The sequence below is a fragment of the Lactuca sativa genome, chromosome 3, assembly GCF_002870075.4.
Source record: "Lactuca sativa cultivar Salinas chromosome 3, Lsat_Salinas_v11, whole genome shotgun sequence".
NCBI lineage: Eukaryota > Viridiplantae > Streptophyta > Magnoliopsida > Asterales > Asteraceae > Lactuca > Lactuca sativa.
In genome coordinates this window covers 241,890,334-241,912,098 of record NC_056625.2, presented here as the reverse complement: position 1 = coordinate 241,912,098, position 21,765 = coordinate 241,890,334, and the positions used below count along the sequence as shown (strand labels likewise).

Genomic DNA, 21,765 nt, shown 5'->3' with positions numbered 1-21,765 from the left:
AAAATAAATACAAAGGGCAAAATCATCATTTTAGAAAAAATTAAACCAAAATGAACCAAACTCGCAATAAAATGGAAACATTTGGACCATTGGTACTAGTCCAAACCTGTTTAGCCCAAAGTGGCAATTTTCGACGTAAGACCATTCTTGCAATTTTGTCACTGAAAAAAGAAGGGAGACTAAAGGTATTTTGTATTGATTCAAAATAAATATACAAAATACAAGAGTGCTAATGGGCTATACTATAACGGACCCAAAGTGGGCCTAACATAATACGATACATACAAATGATACAATATTTTATACACTAACAATTACGTATCATCTTTGATATTATTGCTAACCCGATCTTATACCCAAATTTGTTTGACCCGTTTAAGTTATAGAGACTTGAGTTTGCATTTGTATGTGTTTAAATGCACTTACTAGCGTTATGGTCATGTTACGTGGTTTTGGAATAATGATGTATGTCGGCTTTATTCAAACGAGTTTCGTTGATGTTACTCTAATGCTAGGAACTTATGACCTATTTTCTGTAAAGCGTGTTTTACGATTTCAATTTTTTTTTTTTTTTTGAACACAACGATTTTACAAGTGGTACTTGACGAGTTGACATTGAGAAAAAATGATGAAGTCGCATAGCTTAAACAAACAAACAAATAAATAAATAAAATAAAAGTTATATATATATATATATATATATATATATATATATATATATATATATATATATATATATATATATATATATATATATATATATATATATATATATATATATATATATATATATATATATATATATATATATATATATATATATATGATAATAGTATCATAAAATACTTTCGGTTAAGGACTTAAGGGTAATTAATAAGCCTTCCAATAACGACTTGAACAAAGACTTTCATTGCAAGGGTCTAGTATATATGTTCAAGATTTGAAAGTCATGCTCTATGCTAGATGAAGTTTATACGTTTTCATCTATTTTACTTTCAAGAACGTGTAATATTAACTTTTTCTTGAAGAATGTAGTGTGAAAATGATTTTTTGTCAAACTTAGAAAGTCAACTAGCAAAAATTTAGGTTTATATAAATTTGCCAACTTGGCATTGTCGACTCACTAGAGTACATATTAAGCGTAATAGTTGTATGCTTGTATATCAATTATTGGAAAACCATACATAACATTTTTTTTTGTTTTCTTTAAATTTGTTAGTAAATTTTAAAAATTGTTACTAATTATCTATGTACTTGAAAGTTAGTTATTTGTGGTCTATCCAAATAAAATCCTTCGATAAGATGATATGATTGAACGTAAGGGTAGCAACCGTGTCATGTTGTGTGAAACGAAACAGGTTGAGATAAGTTGATTGGTTGATTTTAACCTACTCCATTTAATTATCGTATAATGTTAACATGTTTATTTGTGTGTCGAGTTTGCGTGTTTAGGGTTTAGACCTTGTAAATATGTTGTGTCATCTTAAACCGAAACAATAAACAAGTTGAAAGAGTGGGAGTTGGAAAAGTGGGAAAAAAAATGAAAAACAGGAAGGAGTACCAGTTTGGAAGGTAGGTGTGAAATTCACGTTAAGTTTAGAGGAGATAGTTGGAGTTGGAAAAGTAAAAAGTAAAATCAAGTACCCATTGGAATTGCTAATTAGTAGCTTTCAATCTTCCAAGTTACAAAAAAGACTTAGACCTAAAGTTTTATTTTATATTTGGTTTTGGTTTTGGTTTTTTCATGTCTAGTTTACCTAAAAAAATTTAAAAAGAGTTGAATATAAATAAATGAGTCATGTTTCTCTTTCTCTTGAAAGTTTGATTCTAACCTTACTCATTTAATTTCGTTTCGTGTTGTATCGACTCGTTTAATTAAACGGGTTGAAATTTCTAACCCGACCTCATTTATTTTTATGTCTGATTCCTGTGTTGGTGTCATATTAGGAACATCCCAAGTTGAATGTTTAGTTCTTATGTTATTATTACAGTTTTTATAGCACACTTTCACTTCCTTTCTAATTTGATTACTGGACTTCAAAAACTTTTACCAAAACCATTTAAACTATGCATTACCATTATAAACGTCTTAAGCCCTTCAACATTTTTTTTGTCATCCACTCGTTTCTTGTTATTAAATCAATCCATTTTTACATAACCCATACCAAGTCTTTTGAAATACAATATCATAGACTTAAGACATACATTTTCTAATTTTAAAAAACATGACAGAAGATTAACATATAAATATTAACTATTCCTTAGAAAGTAAGGAGACCAATATATATTATATATACATGGTAGCATGTTTCCAATGAGGCATTCACATCAACCTTTTCAATTGAGCTTAATACAAAGATGAAGAGAGAACAAGGGTTGGTGATTCTTTCCATTCTTGCACTGGTTGCATTAGAGATGATGGTTGGCGGCAGTCAGGCGGCAGTAGGGATGCCGCCTGAGTCAGCACCACTAATTCGCCATTTTTATAAAGTACACAATACGTGTGCGAACGTGGAGCCATTTGTTCGACACCAAGTGCAGCTTATATGGGCTAATGATAAGACTGTTGCTCCAAAGCTCATCAAGTTGCTCTATGCTGATTGCATGGTCAATGTACGTTCTCTTAGTCTCTCTCAACACATCATCATCATATTAGTTACTAACCTTGCATTTTTTTTGCAATTCAATGCATGCATGTACATGTATATATATACTTATATATGCTTTTATGTCTATTTTTTGTATATATATATATGTATGATGTACGTGAATATATGAAAGTATACACACATATATGCATGTACGTATATAAAAATACATCCTCATAGATATATATGTATGTTCTTGTACATATGTAAGTATATATTTATGTGTTAGGATGTATATTGGGTATGTATGTATGTATGTAGATACATAGATACAAGACCTCTCCAGAAAATACTTGTGTTCCAACTTGATAGATTGATGGTTTGATAAATTATGAAACAATTTTTTACAACTTTGAGTCTTTGAGATTACGTAAACCATCATCAGCCTTTTAATGATAAAACGACAGATAGTTTGCGATTTATTAAATATCAATATATATTAAAACAAGTGAAGAAAACTTGGGAGGCATTGAAGAGAGTAGATAACGTTTTTTACGTCACCCGATTGAAGGAGCAAAAGAAGGCTTGTTTTGTGGATGAGTCAACACGTTTTCTCACTTAGGACACGTTGGGACCTGAGCACCAATGTCTTTCATTTATCTTTTGTCATTTTAAAAAAAAAAATAAAAAAAATTAATAAGTGATTTATCATATTTACCTATCATGTTTGTCTTTGAAAATATTACGATTTAAAACACACACGCACACATTGAGTATTTGATTTATAATGAGTTTGAAATATGAAAAGCTAATTGGAGAAAATAATGATAGGGCTGCGATGCATCGATTCTACTAGATGGGCCAAATACAGAGAAAGCATCACCAAAAGCCAGAGGATTAGCAGCATTCGTGCTTATCGATAAAATCAAGCAAGTCTTGGAAGCAAGGTGCCCAGGAGCAGTTTCATGTGCTGACATTCTCAATATTGCAGCTAGAGATGCCGTGTATTTGGTAAGTGCCCATACTAGTAAACCAAATGCATAAATGCAAAAAAATAAAATTGCAACGCACTTTCATTTATTTGTTTTACATTTTTTTTTCTATTGCATCGTTGTGCTTTTAACGTTTTTCTTATTAACACCCGTGCTTCGAAAATCTATGCATTTGTATCATTCTACTTTCAGTTTTTCTTTTCTTTTTGGGACATTATAATATGATAAATAAATTCAAATTGTGTTGAAATTTATCACAATGCTATAATAAAAATGCAATGATTTAGCAAGAAAAAATAAAAGTAGGATGCTATAATAAACATATTAATGAAAGTAGGTTGCTATTTCTTGCATTTTCAAGCCGTATGGACATGGCAACTTAAATCCGAAATTAAGTTCATCCCATATGAAGAGTTAACAACTTGTTGATGAATTTAAACAGTCGGGCGGGCCATCGTATCCGGTTTTCTTGGGAAGAAGGGACGGACTCGAATCGAATGCAGCATGGGTAGACTTCCCCTCGCCTTCCATGTCTTGGGAATCGTCTTTGGCATATTTTGAATCTAAAGGCTTGGATTTGCAAGACATGGTTACTCTCCTAGGTAAGCGTCCATACAAGTATCTTTGTCATTGTACAGCATTTGGTTTTGATATGCATTGGACTGGGACCGAGACTAATGTCAACTGGACAAAAATTGCAACTTTTTTGTCCTACATAAAAAGGTTAAACAAGGTGGGACATGGACTCGCCCTCAATCTCTCGTTATCGTAAAAGACATAAATGCTCTCCCCATCATCAAGAATAGCCCTAGAAAGCTTGTCGAGTCTTGTCTTAAGTAACAAACACAGCCTTCAACTGTGTTTGTTACACATACTAAGACTAGACAGGACTCGACACACTTTCTATGTATATTTTCGCTTTCTATGTATATTTTCGATGGTGAGAAATGAGGAGAGCATTTACGTCTTTTACAAAAACGGGAGATCGAGAGCGAGTCCATGTCCCACCTTTTTTAGTATGACAAAAAGGTTGTAATTTTTGTCCTATTGACATCGGCCTCAGTCTAAATAGTCTAAATCAAATACACACCAAACACGGTACAACTTGTTCTGTTCTTACGTGTTTTTTCTTTTGTACTTTCAGGAGCACATATGATGGGCCGAGTTAGATGCAGTAACATCCTCGACCGTCTCTACAATTTCAACAACACCGGGAAACCCGACCCAAGTATGGAAGCATCTACACTAACTTACTTGCGAGCCGAATGCCCTCAGAAAGTAAGACTCGGTCAACCCAACCCGCTCATAAACTTAAACCCAAATAACCCGAGTCACAGTTTCACCAACTCCTACTACTCTCGAGTGTTGGAAAATAAATCAGTTTTAGGAGTTGACCAACAGCTAATCTATGGTGAAGATACACATGACCTATCCGATGAATATGCTGCAGGGCTCCTAGATTTCAAGCTTGGGTTTGCTTTTTCCATGAGCCGGATGGGTGGGCTTAAGGTTCTTACGGGAACCAAGGGTCAGATTCGACTCAATTGCAGAATGGTCAACAAATAGATTGATATAGTTATCTTATTTATAAAGCCAATGTTGTCATTTTATTATTAATAAAGGTACTAAATGTAAGATCAGCAAGGTACTTTCATTTGTTTGTGTATTGTAGCATTGGTCTCAGTTTTTGGCTAAAACTGAAACCCAACCAAAACATTGGTTTTTGACTTTGAAGAGACCGATTATCTTCGGTCTTTTCGGGTTTTCCCCGGTTTTTTATATTTTTTTTTGTGTTCATTCTGTAACCTTGCTGATAAAATCAAAAACAATAAAGGTAATTTACCAAAAAAAAAAAAAAGATACAAGACGATGTAAAGGCATTTCATTGTTTTAATTTTAAATAAAAACCGTAAACGCATGTCATCGTTTTAATATAGTAAATTAATAAGTTAAAACTTATACACAAAACGACGTCGTTTTAAGGTTTTCACATTCGATTCTGGTTCTTATATAAAAGAAACCAAATTTACCTTGAAAATTCAGTTTTTCTTAACCCAAAAAACCAGACCTTGGGTTTTTCACAATGATTTGATTTTTTTATTCAATATCTATCATGACATTATACTTTCAAATATTCTCTTATTAACACATTGTAATTTTAAAACTCTGCTAGCTAGTATAACAATGTAGTTTCTACCTTTTTTCTTAGAACACCATACTTTATAAAATCTTACCAAATATAGCAATGAAAATTGCTTTGTATTTGAACGACATTGCTATAATTGGGTATATTTTTCAAAGTACAATACTATAATAGAAAGAAATGAAATCATGATGCTATAATATACAGAAAAAAGAATAAAAAATCTATTCCTCTTGAAAAGCAAGAATTGCAACGAGCTCTTTGATTCTAAGTTTACATGTTGTATGGAAACTAAACGTGAAATCTTCTATAATCGCCTCAAAATATTAAAACAAAAAAAAATGTCTAAACACAATACACAAATAAAGAGATTGTGTTCTTCTGACCTTGCAAGATGTACCCATGAACAGCCTCTTCCTATGACAATCATTTAGGGCTCCAATTCATAATCCTGAAAACCAAATAAAACAGTATAAAAGATGTTTCAGAAAATGAAAATACTCCTTTGCAATCAAAGGCTGGAATGCCATGGAATTGAATTCCGATTCCGGCCAAATCTCATGGAATCATGAGAACAAACATCCACTAAAATGAAATCATTTGTTAAGTTTATTAAGCAAGTCCAGAGAGGGGTATTTTAGATTTATTTCTACATAAATGTTAATATAGTTGGTTAACTTCACAAGTGTAGGAAGTTGGAAGGGGAACTCTTTTCTACATAAATGTAATGAGGGAGGGAATGGAATGGTTCATTCCATTGGAATGAAAAAAAGTTGTTTTGTTTGTCCAATGGAATGGAATGGACCACTCTTCAAGGGATGTGATTCCATCCAATTTATTAACTTTCCTTCCTTAGCAAGCCAGACGATGGCGTTTTCTTTTCCATTCCATGATCGAATGAAATTAAATATTGCAATATAACCAATTTTTATTTATGTAACTATTAATGATACGGATCTTTTCTTTTTAAATCTAAATTTTAATCATAATACAATTTTCTTTCTAAGAATAGCTAGAAAATATATTTTTTATTAGCCTTATTCGGGTTATATGTCAATTTTTTTATATAAATAAAATTTCATTAATTATAATTAAGTAATATACGGAATAGAGTTAAAACTAAACCTTCTATTACATAAGTTTATATAAAAACTCATTTTATTCCTAAAACCAATAAAACATGATCAAAGAATGTAATGAGTCATTCTCTTATGTTGCTTATTCCATTACCTGCCCATTCCATTCCATCCAATCGAACAAAATTTTGCAACACAACCCTATTTATGTAATTTTTAATGACACAGATCCTTGTAAATTTTTTCCCTAATTTAATAAAGTTACAATTTCATTTTATAAAAAATCCAGAAAATATAACTTTTCTTATAATCTTATTTGGGCGTTAATGAGCTTTCATCATGTTTAATATACTATTTTTGTAAATAAAAATTTTAATAACTATAATTAAATTGTGTGTGTGTGTGTGTGTGTGTATATATATATATATATATATAGTAATGTAAGAACTTAGAACTATACAATAATGTATTTACATATAATGTATAAGGAATTCATTCCACCCCTACATACCAACAAAACATGATCATGGAATGTAATGACTCATGCATAACAAAACAAAAAAGTACCTTTACTAAAAATCGAGCGATTTTTAAACATACTTGATGAATGTTGAAATGGCATAAGCACATTGCTATGAACTCTTCCAATATAAAACAAAAGGGTAAAATCTTTGATCACAAATTTGAAGCATCACAAACTAGTCATCATAGGTAGCAGCTGGGCTTCTATTCTTGATTAGCTGGATTACATGAAAAAATAGTGTCAGAAAGTCGAATATCTCTACTTTTATAAAAAAAGAAAAAAAATTAATATTAGAAATTTAATAATTTACAAGTTATAAGCACTATTTATAAAGTACTACTAAAAGATGGATAAAATGCAAAAGTACATTATTACTTTACGAACATCAGAAATTACAAAAAAAACACAAGAAATTCACCCATTATACTGTACTTGACATAAAAAAAATGTAAAAGCTTTCAAACTAAATGATAACTAATGAGTTTAACTAAAAAGGTACGAAAAGTGAATTAGAAAAAAAAAAAAAGATGAATGTAATTTATATGTTTAAACCTTGTAGAAGTATTTCTTTCGGAGTTTAATGGCTGTACGTATGCATCTCTTAACCCTAATCTTCAGCATATTGTCATTGAATATCTGCATCATAAGTAGAAATCAAAACCAAATAAGGGACACATATCATGTGTAAATAGTAAATACATAAACAACAGCAACATACTTCTATTGATATGTGTATTATAGCATCATACTTTCATTACTTCCTATTACAACATTGTACTTTGGAAAATCTAACAAATTATAGCAATGTCATCCAAATACAAAGCAATTTTCTCAATGTTCACTGATATAATTCATTAATTCGGTAGACCTTACAAAGCATAATGCCATAATAAGGAAAAAAAAACATAAGTGCAATGCTATAATCAGCTAGATTTTTCAATAAACAGTTAATAGAAAAAATTAAAGTACAAAGTTGTAACAGAAAGAAAAAAGTGTAAAATATTATAATAAACAAACCAAATGCTTAAATACAAGAAATAGCAACATATTTTTATCAATAATGTTATTATAGCATCCTACTTTCTTTTTTTCCTATTACAGCGTTGTGCTTTGAAAAAACTACCCAATTATAGAAACGTCAACCAAATACAAAACAATTTTCACTAATGCCCTAAAAAGGAGAAGAAATTGAAAGTCCAGTGGGATAATTGGATAGTATTTCTAAATACTATACCTTAGTAAGTATATAAAAATCAAAGTACAATGTTGTAATGGAAAGAAATAAGCGTATAATGCTATACTACACAAACTAAAGGGTTAAATGCAAGAAATAGCAATGTAATTCTATTATTATGTTTTTATAACACCCTACTTTTGAGTCCTCTTAGTACAACATTGTATGTTGAAAAATGTACCCAATTATAGCAATGTCATTCAAATAAAACACAATTTTCACTGTTTATAACTGCGTAATAATAATAATAATAATAATAATAATAAGTGAAAACTTAATGCTAAAATTGGGTAACATTTTCGAAGGAAAAAAAAATAGAAGTACAATGCGGTTATAGAAAGACATAATGAGTAGGATACTACAAAAAGCACAAACAAACGAAAGTAAATTGCTATTTGTTGGGTTTAGTGTAAAAATAAAAACTTATAATCCACCTGCCTTTATCAAATCATCAATCGAACGTGTTTCTCTCATGATTTTATGGCGATTGAGAATAAGAATTGCAGCTACACAGAAAATGGGCAATTCATCATCGCCATTCCTTGTTGATGATATTATCGTGCATATTTGAAAACGATCATTTTTTGACCACAAGCTTTTTGTCAATCCACAAAAGGGATGATTTAAAGTGGATTTTATTCCATTATTTTCGGAGTTTGAGCGCTCTAAATTTCCACATTTTGATTCTGATCCACCATTTTTTGATCCACTGTTTTCATTCTCAACAATTTCCTCTTGTGTGGCTGTGACTGTAGTTGATTCCTTTGGGATTTGTAGGACTAGAAGTTCAGGACAACTGTTCTCCAGATTGAAAGCCAAGGATTCATCAAAATCAGCCGCCCACATCATCTGGTGACAACAAAAGGGCAATTTAGTAATTTTTTTCCATTACGTCCTGTATGGTAAAAAAAAGTTGAAAACACAATGCTATTTCTTAGTTGCTGCTAATGCAAAGGTAATTATTACATGTAGGACATGTTATTATATTAATTAATTAATTAATATCCTAGCTAGACAAATTAAGCAAGAAGAATGAATACATACCTCCCACATGCAAAGTGCCTCACTGAAAGATAACTCACGTCGGAAAAGTACTAGAAGCATCCGGAAGGCAAAATGGAGGCTTTCAGCACCTATTTGTGAAAGGTGAGTGAACATTTCCCTGTCTACATGTTCTAAAATATGTGAAAGTGCTTCCAATTGTTTCATGACACCTGTCGTTCCTTCCATCTGAAAATTTTCACGCTGGACACAAGGAAGGAAAACAAACTTATAATTGCAGGATTAGCAAATACGATGTATAATTAGGTAGATATTATATATGAAAAGAGTTGAAGTATAATTTTGTAATATGAAGAAACAAAGAAGTAAGATGCTATTATAAACAAATAAATGGAAATACATCATCACTATTTCATGCATTTAGCCCATAAATAATATATATGTGTCAAGTTTAGAAGTACCATTCTTCTTAAAAGCATCTCGAAGCACCAAAAAGCATCAGCATTATCCTCAAAGAGCACAATAAAAGGCGATAACAAATCACTCATACCTGCAATCAGAGTTGCATTCACTTCATAATTTGGATTATACCTTGCATCCAACTTTCATTTCTTTCTATTTTCTTATTAAACTATTGTACTTAAAAAATCTACCACAACTTTGCATTGTAATTTTTTTTTTCCTTATTAGGACATTATACTTTGAAAAATCTACTCAACTGTAACACTGAAAATTGCTTTTGTATTTGGATGGCATTGTTATAATTGGGTAGATTATTCAAAGTACAATGTTGTAATAGGAAGAAATGAAAGTGGGATGCTATACATCTATATATAGGATCAATGAAAGTAAATTGTTATCTCTTGCATTTAACTCAAAAAAAAAAAAAAAAAAACAAGATTATGAGAGGCAAAAAAAGCACAACCTTGACAATATCCTGTTGCAGGATCAACCCAGGCATAAACAGCAAGAATATCTGACATCCGTGCTAAATTTTTTGTATCTTCATAAAATTCCAGATGACAATCTGTTCTCACAACATCAACAACTGCAAAAAGGCACAAACAGAAACAATAACTACCTTCTACAATAAATAAAATTAAGTTAGAACTTTATGCATATAAGTTACATTAATTAAACAAAAAAAAAACAATTTTTACTTCCTAGTTAATAGATTAAAAAGAATAAAAGACAATAAACAATGAAAAAGCTCCTAAGTTTGAGCTTGTATATAGCACTACCATTGACCAATTGTAGTTGACTATTTGACTAACATTGACTATTACTCGATTATCATACACTATAAACAAAAACTTACCAATTTGATGTAGAGTCCAAAGCCACTCAGACACTCTATCTTGACTCCTTGTTCTTCCATGTGATTTCACTGTGTTATTCAAAACCCTAATTTCAGACACATCTTTCTTTCTTTCCTCCATTTCATATTCCACATTGTCAGATCTTGATTCAGACCCCGTGACTTCAATTCTGGATTTGTTACTACATTTAGAATTCTCTTCCATTACTAAATCTACATTGTTATTAATTTGAAAATCATACACATGATCATCATCATCATCGTCGTCATCATCACCATCAGCATCATCATCTTCTTCTTCTTCAAATCTAAGCTTCCGCCTTGTGGAAACTCTTTCATCGTTTGACTTTGACTTAACTTCATTCTTATTATCTACCACTACATCACTTTTTTCAAATAAATTTGTCACAGGTAAAGGGGGGAAATCGTAATAATTTGAAGTTCTGTATTGTGATTCATCATCCCCTTCACTTCTATTATATGGAGTAGTAGAAGAAGTTTCTACACAAATATCAGAGCAATTGCAGGAAGATTCTAGTAGATTAGAATCAATGGTGGAAGATTGTTCTTGTTTTGCTTCAGATTTTCTTCTTTCATCATCTTCTGACTTTGTTCTCATGTCCATGACTTTTGTCCCCACAACATAGGCTAAAGAACCTGTGCCTATACTGGAATGCATTAACTGACATTGATTAATAAGGTCTTTATAGCGTTCCCTGCATCCAAAGTTTTTATAAAAAAGTTTTACTAAATCATATATTGGTGTATATATAAAAGATAAGTCCATAAAAAGAAAGGGGTAATGCAAGAAATAGATTTATACTTTTGTTTATTTGTGTGTTAACTGTTAAGGCATTGTAGTTTGGAAAATATATCCAAACATAGCTGTGAAAATTGCTTTGTTTTTAATTGACATTATATCTTTCAAAGCACAACACTGTAGTATCATAAAAAGACCTTATATATTGTGTTTTTTACGGATTGTACCTCAACTTTATTTTTTTTTTTCGTAAAAAAGACCTTGAATTTTTTTCATTTTTATGAAAAAAAAAACCTCGACTTTTTGTTTTTTTTTCTGAAAAAACCCTCACATTTGACAAATTTTTTCAGAAAAGAAAAAACTACTAAAAGGGCCAAATAAAAAAATGGAAAAATGCAAGGTCTTTTTCAGGAAAAAAAAAAATTTAGGTTTAATCCAGAAGAAACACAATATATAAGGTCTTTTATGATATTAACCCTAATAATTAATTAACGAATCAATGAGGGTATGTTGCTAGTTCTTGCAATTAACACTGTATATCATTTTTTTTTTGGTTAAATAGGATTAAAAGTTGATAATAAGGATAAGTTTATGTGAGAAAGTAATAGTTAAGACTATTTTAGTTGGTATTTTAGAATAACTAGCAGCTGTAAACAATATTTATTTATTAATTAAAGTAATCCCTTTTTCTTTATCTCTCCTGGTGTTATATATTTTCCAATCATACTAATGATTAGAGTGATGTAGAAACTAATATTACAAACTAGGTCAATGCATGCAACATGATATGTGTCACAAAAGGCATTCAAAATCTGGTAATTGGTGGAAAAGAATTTATACAGTGAAAGAATGAATTAAATAAACATTAAAATAAGCAGTTTAAAATAGAATATATAAACAACATAGTACAGAGTACAGACCTCCTTGCAGTCCTTAGCCTTCTTCTGTAATCTGCTGTACTGCTCAAAGAATAACAGCCTAGAAGGAATTCCCACACTTCAGGTCTTATTGACGGATCTACCCCCTACACACAAATTAAAAACATTAGGGAAGTTATATTCTATGCCTAAAAAACTGGAAAATATAATATTGTGTACTTATGGTAATAATTATCCCACATAATAAAGCTAAAAGGTAAAAAAAGAAAGATGAAGAAAAAGTAAAAGCTTACCCCCAAAATAATCAATTTCAGTGCTTTCTGAAAACCAAAAACCTTTCCATCACTATCAAATGTTGTTTGCCACTTTTCTGGTTTAAGCATTTTGTTTATCTGCATAATTTACACAAAGAGTCATTAATGGCAATACATAGAAAATGTAGCACATGCTACTTTCATTTCTTTCTATTATATTTACAGCATTGCTTTTGGAAAACTACCCAATTATAGTATTGTACTTCCATTTTTTTTCTTATGAGACCAATATACTTTTAAAAATCTACCTAATAATATCAATGAGATTGCTTTGTATTTTGATGTCATTGCTATAGTTGATAGATTTTTCAAAGTAAAATGTTGTAATAAGAAGAAATGGAAGTTGGGTGCTAGAATCAACAAATTAATGAAAGGAAATTGTGGTTTCTTGCATTTAACCCTATAAAAATGCCTTACATATTAGTTTCTACTAAATTTTATCAATTCTGTCATGGGAAAAACATTTAACATGTGAAAGAAAATATGATTCTTCCCACCAAAAGCCTCCCCTCTCTAAATTTGCTATAACTGGCCTTAATGATTCCTTATAGAAACCCAAATTCAATTTCAACCAACAGCTTTTCAGTATCATCACAGAGCTTGATACATTTTGTAAACTTTGTTCATACATGGATTCTGTAAAAGGATTAAATGCAAGAAAGAGAAATGTACTTTCATTTATTTGTTTATAATAACATCTTACTGCATTTATTCCTGTTACAGCATCATTCTTTGAAAACTTTACCTAATTATAGCAATGTCATCCAAAAACAAAGCTAGTTTCACTGCTATAATTACTTAGAGTTTTCAAGTAAAATGTTCTAATAAGAAAAGAAAAAAAAAACTGAAAGCACAATGTTGTATTAAATACAATCCTGTAAGAAACAAATAAAAGGAACTGCATTGCTACTTCTTGCATTTAGCCCTTTATAAAAAGCCACTTTTCATTTACTACAACCATTAGATAAGCACAATTCATATATTAAACTGAAACAATGTAACAAAACCACATAGGCCTTCCTTTTGTAAAACCCTGCATCCTTGTTTAAAGTTCAATTATCATGAAAGAAGTGTTGAAAATTCCAAGAAGAAAACAGTTAGAAGAGGGCTTTTCAGAGTCTTACAGTAACAACAACCTTTATTGGTGACTGATGAAGACAAGGCTCCCCAATATGTTGAACAATAGAACCAACTCTTTGTAAATTCACTGTACCACTCTTTCCACAAATCCATTGCTTGTGATCTCCGTCAAAAGACATCTCCAAATTGTTCTTAATGTCTACTACTTCTCTTCAATGTCTAGCAATCAAATCAAAGTCCTATAGCATGCCAAGTTGCATAAAAACACCAAATCAGGAAACCACAAAACAATTAACAAATCAGATTCAATCAGAAAAAAGCATGTACCATGACTATGAAATGCAGTTACTGTGCTAACAAAAAGACGACATTAGTGGCCTAACTCGTAAGAAACCAAGAGTTTCTGATGAATCAGAAGAAGAAATGTTCTGGATGATCAAAAACTACCTCTAATTTTGAATACGATCAAATAAATTTGCAACCGAATCATGAATTTCAGTTAAACTTAAACAAGTTCGACCTCATTTCTACTTTACTTTAACCTGCCCTCGCGAATAGGGGAGAAACAAAAGGAAAACAGAAAAAAAAAAAAAAAAAAAAAAAAAAAAAAAAAAAAAAACGTTCGACACAAAGATTTGCTCGCTTTGTATTTCAATTGGACGCTTGTTTTGGGGAAAACCACATTTGCTAAGCGTACTCGAATTGAGGGAATAGATGGTATCCGGTTTTAACGACAGATCGTGAAACCCTAAATCCAGTGAAAAAGAAGAACTAATTGGCATGTAAGTACAATGGTAGATGATCATCGACAGCAAAATTAATTGAAGTTAAATTCGATCGAATAATATGATGCAGTTGTACCTGAACATAAACGCATATAACTATGGCAAAGGTATTGAAATATCCCTCAACTTCAAGATCAGAGATCGGTCTACCAGCTTCGTCTCCATCAACACAACAGAGACCGTTTCTTTAGTTTCCGCCTGAATTTTGTTTTTCCCTTTTGATTTTTATTAAAAAAATGGGCTGAGATAAAACTTGTTTGAAACGAGTTGATCTCACCTTAGAGTTAACTATGGCATTTGCACTTGGGAAATGGGTGTGAATACAAGTGTTTTGATGGTCAAAATTGTTTGGATATCTATAGAATTATGAACTCATTTCCTTTGAAGTTTGGCTATCAAAAATTATTCATTGGGATGACCCTACACGCATTTAAAGTCCTAGACACAATAATAATAAGAAATGTATCATGTTCTTATTCGGATTGTTGGGATTGTGCAACATCTTACTAGTTCCAAAAGATGGTGTTTTATGAGCAGGGTTGGTTCTATTCTTTGTAAAACTAAGCAAGGGCTCAGGGCCCTCAATTTAAATAGCCCCTAATTTTAAAGTTTATTCTGTTAATTATATATGTATGTATACGTATTTCTTGGGTTACTGTTAACGTATCCCTCTGGGATAACGTCAAAAAAGGAGAAGTCAAACTAACGTCGGGCTTTGCCTGGTCAGAACCCACTCTAAAGCCAAGTCTGGGCTTTCACCAACGCGAAGATCACTAGTACGGGAGTCAAGGTGCAAAGTCGCACCTTAACCTCTTTTCCAAGAGGTTACATCCCGCCAAACGTAGGACTAATCAGAGAGTTCCACTTGCCCATTAGATGATAGTCATGATATTCATAACAATTAAAAGATCTCCTTCTAGCCAATGAGGGAATGAGGCAAAAGACGTGACGGAGGACCCTCCAATATGGGTCTGCCACGTCGCACCTCACTAAGGAGGCCTCAACAAAATCATTTGAGGGACGCGCTTCTCGAACAGGTATAAAAGGATCCTTCTTCCTCACGAAGAAGGGGACGAAATTCTCTTTTTCCTGTAATCTACTATAATCTCTCTCAGATCTCATACTAACTTTATCGTCGGAGCTTCGTCCCGGGATCTCCTCCCGGACGTCGACTAACGACCATCTCTCTCTTTTGTACTGTGATATCAGGAGAAGATACCTGCACAGATGTCTCGTATAGTTCCAACTCAATCCTCTCCAACATATCACAACATTTACAAAGACAAGTTGGAGATTGGTCTGGTGGTAAAAGCGTTGGTTTATTAAACTAAGGGTCTTAGGTTCGAATTTGTTTGCTTACCTTTCATTCATTTTATTTTGGAAGTTACTTAAACATATCCCACATCGCTCATGGATGAAACTAGGCCAACTTTCCTCTCTTATATAATCCCGACCATCCTATTGCTTCATATTAACTCTACCTTTGAGTCCAACATTAGCTGGAAGATCAAAACTTTAGCAAACTTCATGTTTATATAAGTGATTAGCTAAGATGCATTAAGAAATAGTTTGGAAGTGAGTTTAAATTATAAACCGAAGGGCCCCAATTTTTTTGTTTGCTTAGAGCCCCCAAATTGGTTGAGTCACCCCTGTTTATGAGTATCTATTTATATGTATATTACCTAAAACTTGGATAAAGATAACATAAAATAAATCCATGAAAACATCCACTATAACCTTCATTCAATGAATAAAATCATGAAAATATCCATACTCATCATGGCAATTACCCAACACATCAAGATGGCCCAAGAAGTGTATAAGCACCAGAGACCAACTCTTACACCAAAACTCCTTCATGATGTTTAAAGAAATAACAAACCAAAATGAATATCCAAATAATGATCGGTCAAGTCGTGTATCATCCATCATCCAAAGCTAAGAATACCCACACAACATACTCAAATGGAGACAAATCTAAATAATGGTAGCAAAACCAATAATGGTCGCTTCAAATCTAAGTGTATAATTTAACAAAAACTATAGCCCATACATACCAAACAAACAATCCCAACACCTTTATCCAAATTTAGAATGAAACATCAACATGAACAATTATCTTATACACCCCAACTGAATCTAAAACGTCTCTAACCCATACATACACACCTAAATTGTAACATCCCAAAAATACGAGCCAAAAATTTCATTTTTTTTAAAACATATACTTTGCAAAACATTATAAATAAAACATTCACCGATCATATCATTTCATAAAAGATGTTGCGTGTCTGGAAACCATTTTATAAAACATAATAATGTCAGAGTACAAATCCCTAGGAAGATCTCATAGTGCGGAATATAAAGCATGTATGTGATGTGTCGCTACCGCGCCAGCTCCTTCCCCTTCGAAGAAGAGGTACCTGAAACCAAAACTGAAAATTGTAAGCACGAAGCTTAGTGAGTTCCCCCAACATACCACATACCATACAATCACATAACATACATATATTGTCAGGCATATCTGGGTGCCCGACCTACCCCTTCGGTCCTCCCGATCGGGTATAGACTAGTCTATCTGGGAGCTGGCCTCCCCTTCGGTCCTCTCGACCGGATACTGACTAGCATATCTGGGTGTTGGTCTCCCCTTCGGTCCTCTCAACCGGATACTGACTAGCATATCTGGGAGTTGGCCTCCCCTTCGGTCCTCTCGACCGGATACTGGGGACTATTTCACCCCTACTACTACCACATAACACATATATCACATAATCTATCTAGCATGGCTGGGCATGACCGCCCCTTCGACCCTATCGACCGGTATTCTGGGGGACTATCTTCCCTTTATTGTCACTAGCACATAGCATCATATCATACTAGCACAATAACATATCATAGGTAGTAGCAACCCTAGATGAATATCACAGAGACACACATCTATCATACAATTCCTACTGGTGGGCCGGCATTGTGGCCGTAGACCCACCGCTACTAGAAGGTAACTCGCCTCAAAGTAGCTGCTGATCTGCGTGGGAACTGACTGTCTTCTGCTGCTGCCGCCCCGGAAATCCTCCGGCTATAATTCCCACAAAACACTCAGTCAAATACTGCTAACCGGCCTCAGGGTAAAATGACCATTTATCCCTAACCAAGCCAAGAGTCAAAGTCAAAGTCAACTTCCAATTGACCCGACTCGCCGAGTTGGCTTGCCAACTCGCCGAGTTCCTATCCATTCAATTGACCATAAACCCGTCTCTACTCGTCGAGTTAGGCATTGACTCGACGAGTTTTCTTCTAACCGATGTCTAATAGTCCTTCATCCTACTCGCCGAGTTGTATGAACAACTCGTCGAGTTCATCTTCATCCGAAGAACATTCTATGCTGAGACTCGCCGAGTTGTATGAACAACTCGCCGAGTCGTATGAACAACTCGCCGAGTCTGTTCTTGAGGCAAGAAGATTGTCTTGGACTCACCGAGTCAGGGCATTGACTCGTCAAGTTACTTCATGGGTGAGTCTGGCTTCCGACTCACTGAGTCACACCCCATGACTCACTACTCCACTCCGCAAACACGAAAAGGGGGAAAAATCGGGGACTCGCGACTCGACTCACCGAGTCCGATGAACGACTCGCCAAGTCTATCACATGCAAATACTATATACTCGATTTTGCTTGAATCCAGCTCATGCCATACCTAGATCTGGGTTTCTAGGGCTTGATTAACACGTAAAGTTTCCAACTTTACGTGTAAATAAACACCAATGAACGTTTTAGGGCTCAAAAATGCACTAAAAGAGTAGATCTAGGGCTTTCATGCAATATGGCTCCATAAAGGCAGTAGATCCGAGCTCCTGGAGCTCAATCATGCCTAGATCTAAAGGTTAATCAACTTATTACAAACCCTAATTCATAATCAAGCTTAGAAATGGCTCAAGAAGGACTTTAATGGAGCTATAAGGGACTATAAGCATGAAAACAGAGGGAAACTGAGTTATACCTCAAGGAAATCACTGAAATAACACCAAGATGTCTGGCCTCCTTCTTCTCTTCTTGATCTACTCTCCTTTTCTCTCAAAATCTTCAAGAAAACACACCAAAGCACTTCAATCTCACAAGGAACAAGGGGTGGACGATATAGGGAGCTCTGAGGGTGAAGGGGGCGAGCTTGGGGGCGCATAAGATGACTTAAATAGGGTGCAAACCCTTGAAATTAGGGTTTCATCAAACAGCGGGGACTCGCCGAGTTAAACGTGCTCCATCTCCTGTCTCTACTCGGCGAGTCGGGCCTACAACTCGCCGAGTCCAAGGCTAAAAATGCAAAACACTTAGATAAATTTTACATACCAGGAACCAGGTGCTACATAAATAGACTAGAAAGGTGAATAAACAATCATTGTTTCAAAAGACGAAACTGAAAGGGTGAAAAATATCAAGTATCCAAACCTCAATAAACTTCTCTAAATAAATCAATAATGATATCATGGGATCTCCATGCAATTCCAGAGAAGAAAACCTCAAACAAACAGAATGATCCTCCAGATAACCACACAGACTTATATATAACATGTCAATCCAACTTGTCTATGTCAAGTACGACAAGCAAAAACCTGACACCAAATATACGGAAAATATAAAATCATATATAGTTGTTGAACATGAACTAATATCATACAAAGGGTTAATCAAGAATGTCATGATGATGTTTGGGTTTATGCTAAAATATAGGGTATGTTGGATCAGTTATGTGTTATTGGATTTGTTAAGAAAAAATTCGACTTTTATTTTGTTTTCTGCCTTCACTTGTAGCTGATGTGTAATGTGTTATTAAGATTTTGATATTTTATTAGTGTTTTGTTGTGATCTATTATGTGTTCTTAAGCTTCGACGTGTCTATATGTACGTTTCTTTTAGTTGTGGGTAGCAATAAAATTTTGGTGTGTGTATATGTGTGTTTGAGTGACAAGAGAAAAAGACGATGGTGGGAGAAAAGGAATTAAACCCTAATTTTTGAACAAACACATGGACCAAATTTGTAGTTTTCTCATAAACTAATGACTTATTTTATATATTTATTTTATTTATAATAACACTAAGTTGTCTTTCTTTATTTTACTCTTATTAGGTAACTACAGAGTACAGACACATATTATATGATAGAAGCACGTACACATAAATAACATGAATATGAACATTGACAACATGAGTTGGAACTAAAACATCAAACATGAAACAATAACAATAAGTGGATAATAGGAACAAGAATAAAAAAGCATAAACACAAACTAGTATACACTCATGTCTGATGTCGCAAAGGACATCAAGGGCAATTGTACTTGATGTGAATGTAATAATTGTAGTAGTAACAATGTATGAAACATCCCAAAAATACGATTCAAAATTTTCATTTTTAAAATCATTAGTAAAACCCTATATCCTCATCATATAAAAATCATAAGACATGTATCTCAAAATATCATAACAAATGTCAATGTATCCAGGGACGCATCTTTCTTAGGGCCGGGAGGGGTCTTGGCCCCCCATGAATTTTAGGTTAGAAGTAGTCCAACTATGTATAATTTTTCGAGATATAGGCCCTGTTGTATGTAAAATGGGCTTTGGCCCCTCCTGCCCAAATCGGAATGACGTGAACTCGTGAAGGACTTACGACGAATTGAAGTATCGAACCCCAAATCCCAATCCTCATCTTCTGTCAATCCGTTGAATACTTGAATCCGTTCTTCATTAGTTCATTGGTCGTTGTTCTATTTGTCGGACGCCTCAGTGCCTCACACTCACTCCGCCTCCGGCGGCCTCCACAGACCACAGCAAACGCAGCAGTCGGCACGCCAGCACAGCAGGCGACAACGGCTAGCAGAAAAATCAGGAAGAAAAATCTTCAGTCTCCATTTGTAAATTTTTGTTCTTCCTTTGTGTTCTTCCTTCTATAAGTTTTGTTCTTCCTTTGTGACTTTGTGTTATTGTGTAATTTGGAAGAAAAATCAAAAAGTCAAGAAATTAGAATCTCAAACAATGTTATGTTTTCCTTCGTGTAATCTTGTTCACTGTTCAGTCTCCATTTGTAAATTTGCTTAATTGCTTGTTTTGGTCTTGTGGGAATTTCACAGTTCAGTGTTCACATAGTCAAATGATTTCACACACTTTGTTCCTCCAATTGCTTCTTGTTTGTCCAACAGTCCAAATGACCTAAGATTGTTGATTTGTTCCTCCAATTGCTTGTTGTTTATCTTAAATGAGCTGAGATTGTTAATTAATTTGAATTGTTCCTCCATTTCATTGTTGTTGGAATTTGGAATCAAGAAATTAGAAGCTTAAACAATGTTATATGTTTTCTTTTGCAGAAACTAAAGTTAATTGGTAGATTTTGAATGAATTGTTCATACATTTTGCTTTTTTTATAGATACAATGGGCAAGATGAAAACCATTCATTCTTTTTTCAAAAGAATGGGTAATTGCTTAAAACATTGATTCGAAGTCGGTAACTGATGATTTTAAATATCTTAAAGGCCGTCGGGCTAAATTGTAATTCTTTTTTAGGTATTTTTGATGTTTAATTGTTAAAAAATTTGGTTTTTTTATATGTAAGAATGGTAACTTTAGGTATTTTGGTGTTTAAATGCTGAAAAAATATTGATTTTTTTTTGTGTAAGAACGTTTATTTTAGATTTTTTATTTTCGGCCCCCTAACTATATGTTCAAGCTCCGTCACTGAATGTATCAAAGTCACATGTCAAAATATATCAGAGTATAAACATCACAAGCTAAACAAGTGGTGTGTGTACCGCAATCATCCCAAGCTCCTCTTTTGAAAACCGAAGTACCTGAAACCAAAACTGAAAATTATAAACACAAAGCTTAGCTAGTCTCCCCATACTACCACATACCATACACTGGGCCTTGCCCGCTATATCGGGCCCCGCTCGACATCGGACCAAAATCCGGTATACATATAAACATATCAATAATGCAAATAACATAAACATAACTTGGGCCTAGCCCACTGCATCGGGCCCCGCCCGACATCGACTTGTCGGGCATCGGGTCGTATCGGA

General features: G+C 33.4%; 2 protein-coding genes across 6 annotated transcripts; one reads left to right on the top strand and one right to left on the bottom strand.

Moving 5' to 3' along the window:
- Nucleotides 1-2,317: 2,317 nt before the first annotated feature.
- On the top strand, nt 2,318-5,361 carry LOC111898324 (probable peroxidase 26). The gene is made up of 4 exons (XM_023894245.3): nt 2,318-2,613; nt 3,420-3,599; nt 4,023-4,182; nt 4,725-5,361. The coding sequence occupies exons 1-4, from the start codon at nt 2,359-2,361 to the stop codon at nt 5,144-5,146; spliced, it is 1,017 nt and encodes a 338-aa protein (XP_023750013.1). The 5' UTR covers nt 2,318-2,358; the 3' UTR covers nt 5,147-5,361.
- A 508-nt stretch (nt 5,362-5,869) lies between these two features.
- LOC111898325 (rab GTPase-activating protein 22) lies at nt 5,870-15,058 on the bottom strand. 5 transcript variants are annotated; one of them, XM_023894248.3, is made up of 13 exons: nt 14,770-15,058; nt 13,953-14,147; nt 12,808-12,906; nt 12,557-12,660; nt 11,119-11,592; nt 10,877-11,046; nt 10,484-10,606; nt 10,020-10,108; nt 9,601-9,801; nt 8,995-9,405; nt 7,875-7,958; nt 7,367-7,539; nt 5,870-6,174 (listed from the first exon to the last, which is right to left on the bottom strand). In XM_023894248.3, the coding sequence occupies exons 2-12, from the start codon at nt 14,085-14,087 to the stop codon at nt 7,498-7,500; spliced, it is 1,932 nt and encodes a 643-aa protein (XP_023750016.1). In that variant the 5' UTR covers nt 14,088-14,147; nt 14,770-15,058; the 3' UTR covers nt 5,870-6,174; nt 7,367-7,497. The 5 variants fall into 5 exon arrangements, with proteins under 5 accessions (XP_023750016.1, XP_042756297.1, XP_023750014.1 ...); XM_042900363.2 differs by having other exon boundaries at nt 8,991-9,405; nt 10,877-11,592; nt 14,770-15,057; XM_023894246.3 differs by having other exon boundaries at nt 10,877-11,592; nt 14,770-15,057.
- Between the last annotated feature and the right edge of the window lie 6,707 nt (nt 15,059-21,765).

Excerpts from the sequence above, each read along its gene's own strand:
- LOC111898324 (XM_023894245.3), top strand. The coding sequence starts at position 2,359 with ATGAAGAGAGAACAAGGGTTGGTGATTCTTTCCATTCTTGCACTGGTT. Across the intron at positions 3,600-4,022 it reads CTAGAGATGCCGTGTATTTG|TCGGGCGGGCCATCGTATCC; the intron begins GTAAGTGCCCAT and ends GAATTTAAACAG. Across the intron at positions 4,183-4,724 it reads AGACATGGTTACTCTCCTAG|GAGCACATATGATGGGCCGA; the intron begins GTAAGCGTCCAT and ends TTGTACTTTCAG.
- LOC111898325 (XM_023894246.3), bottom strand. The coding sequence starts at position 14,087 with ATGTCTTTTGACGGAGATCACAAGCAATGGATTTGTGGAAAGAGTGGT. Across the intron at positions 12,907-13,952 it reads CAATAAAGGTTGTTGTTACT|ATAAACAAAATGCTTAAACC; the intron begins GTAAGACTCTGA and ends TAAATTATGCAG. Across the intron at positions 11,593-12,556 it reads AGGCTAAGGACTGCAAGGAG|GGAACGCTATAAAGACCTTA; the intron begins GTCTGTACTCTG and ends CTTTGGATGCAG.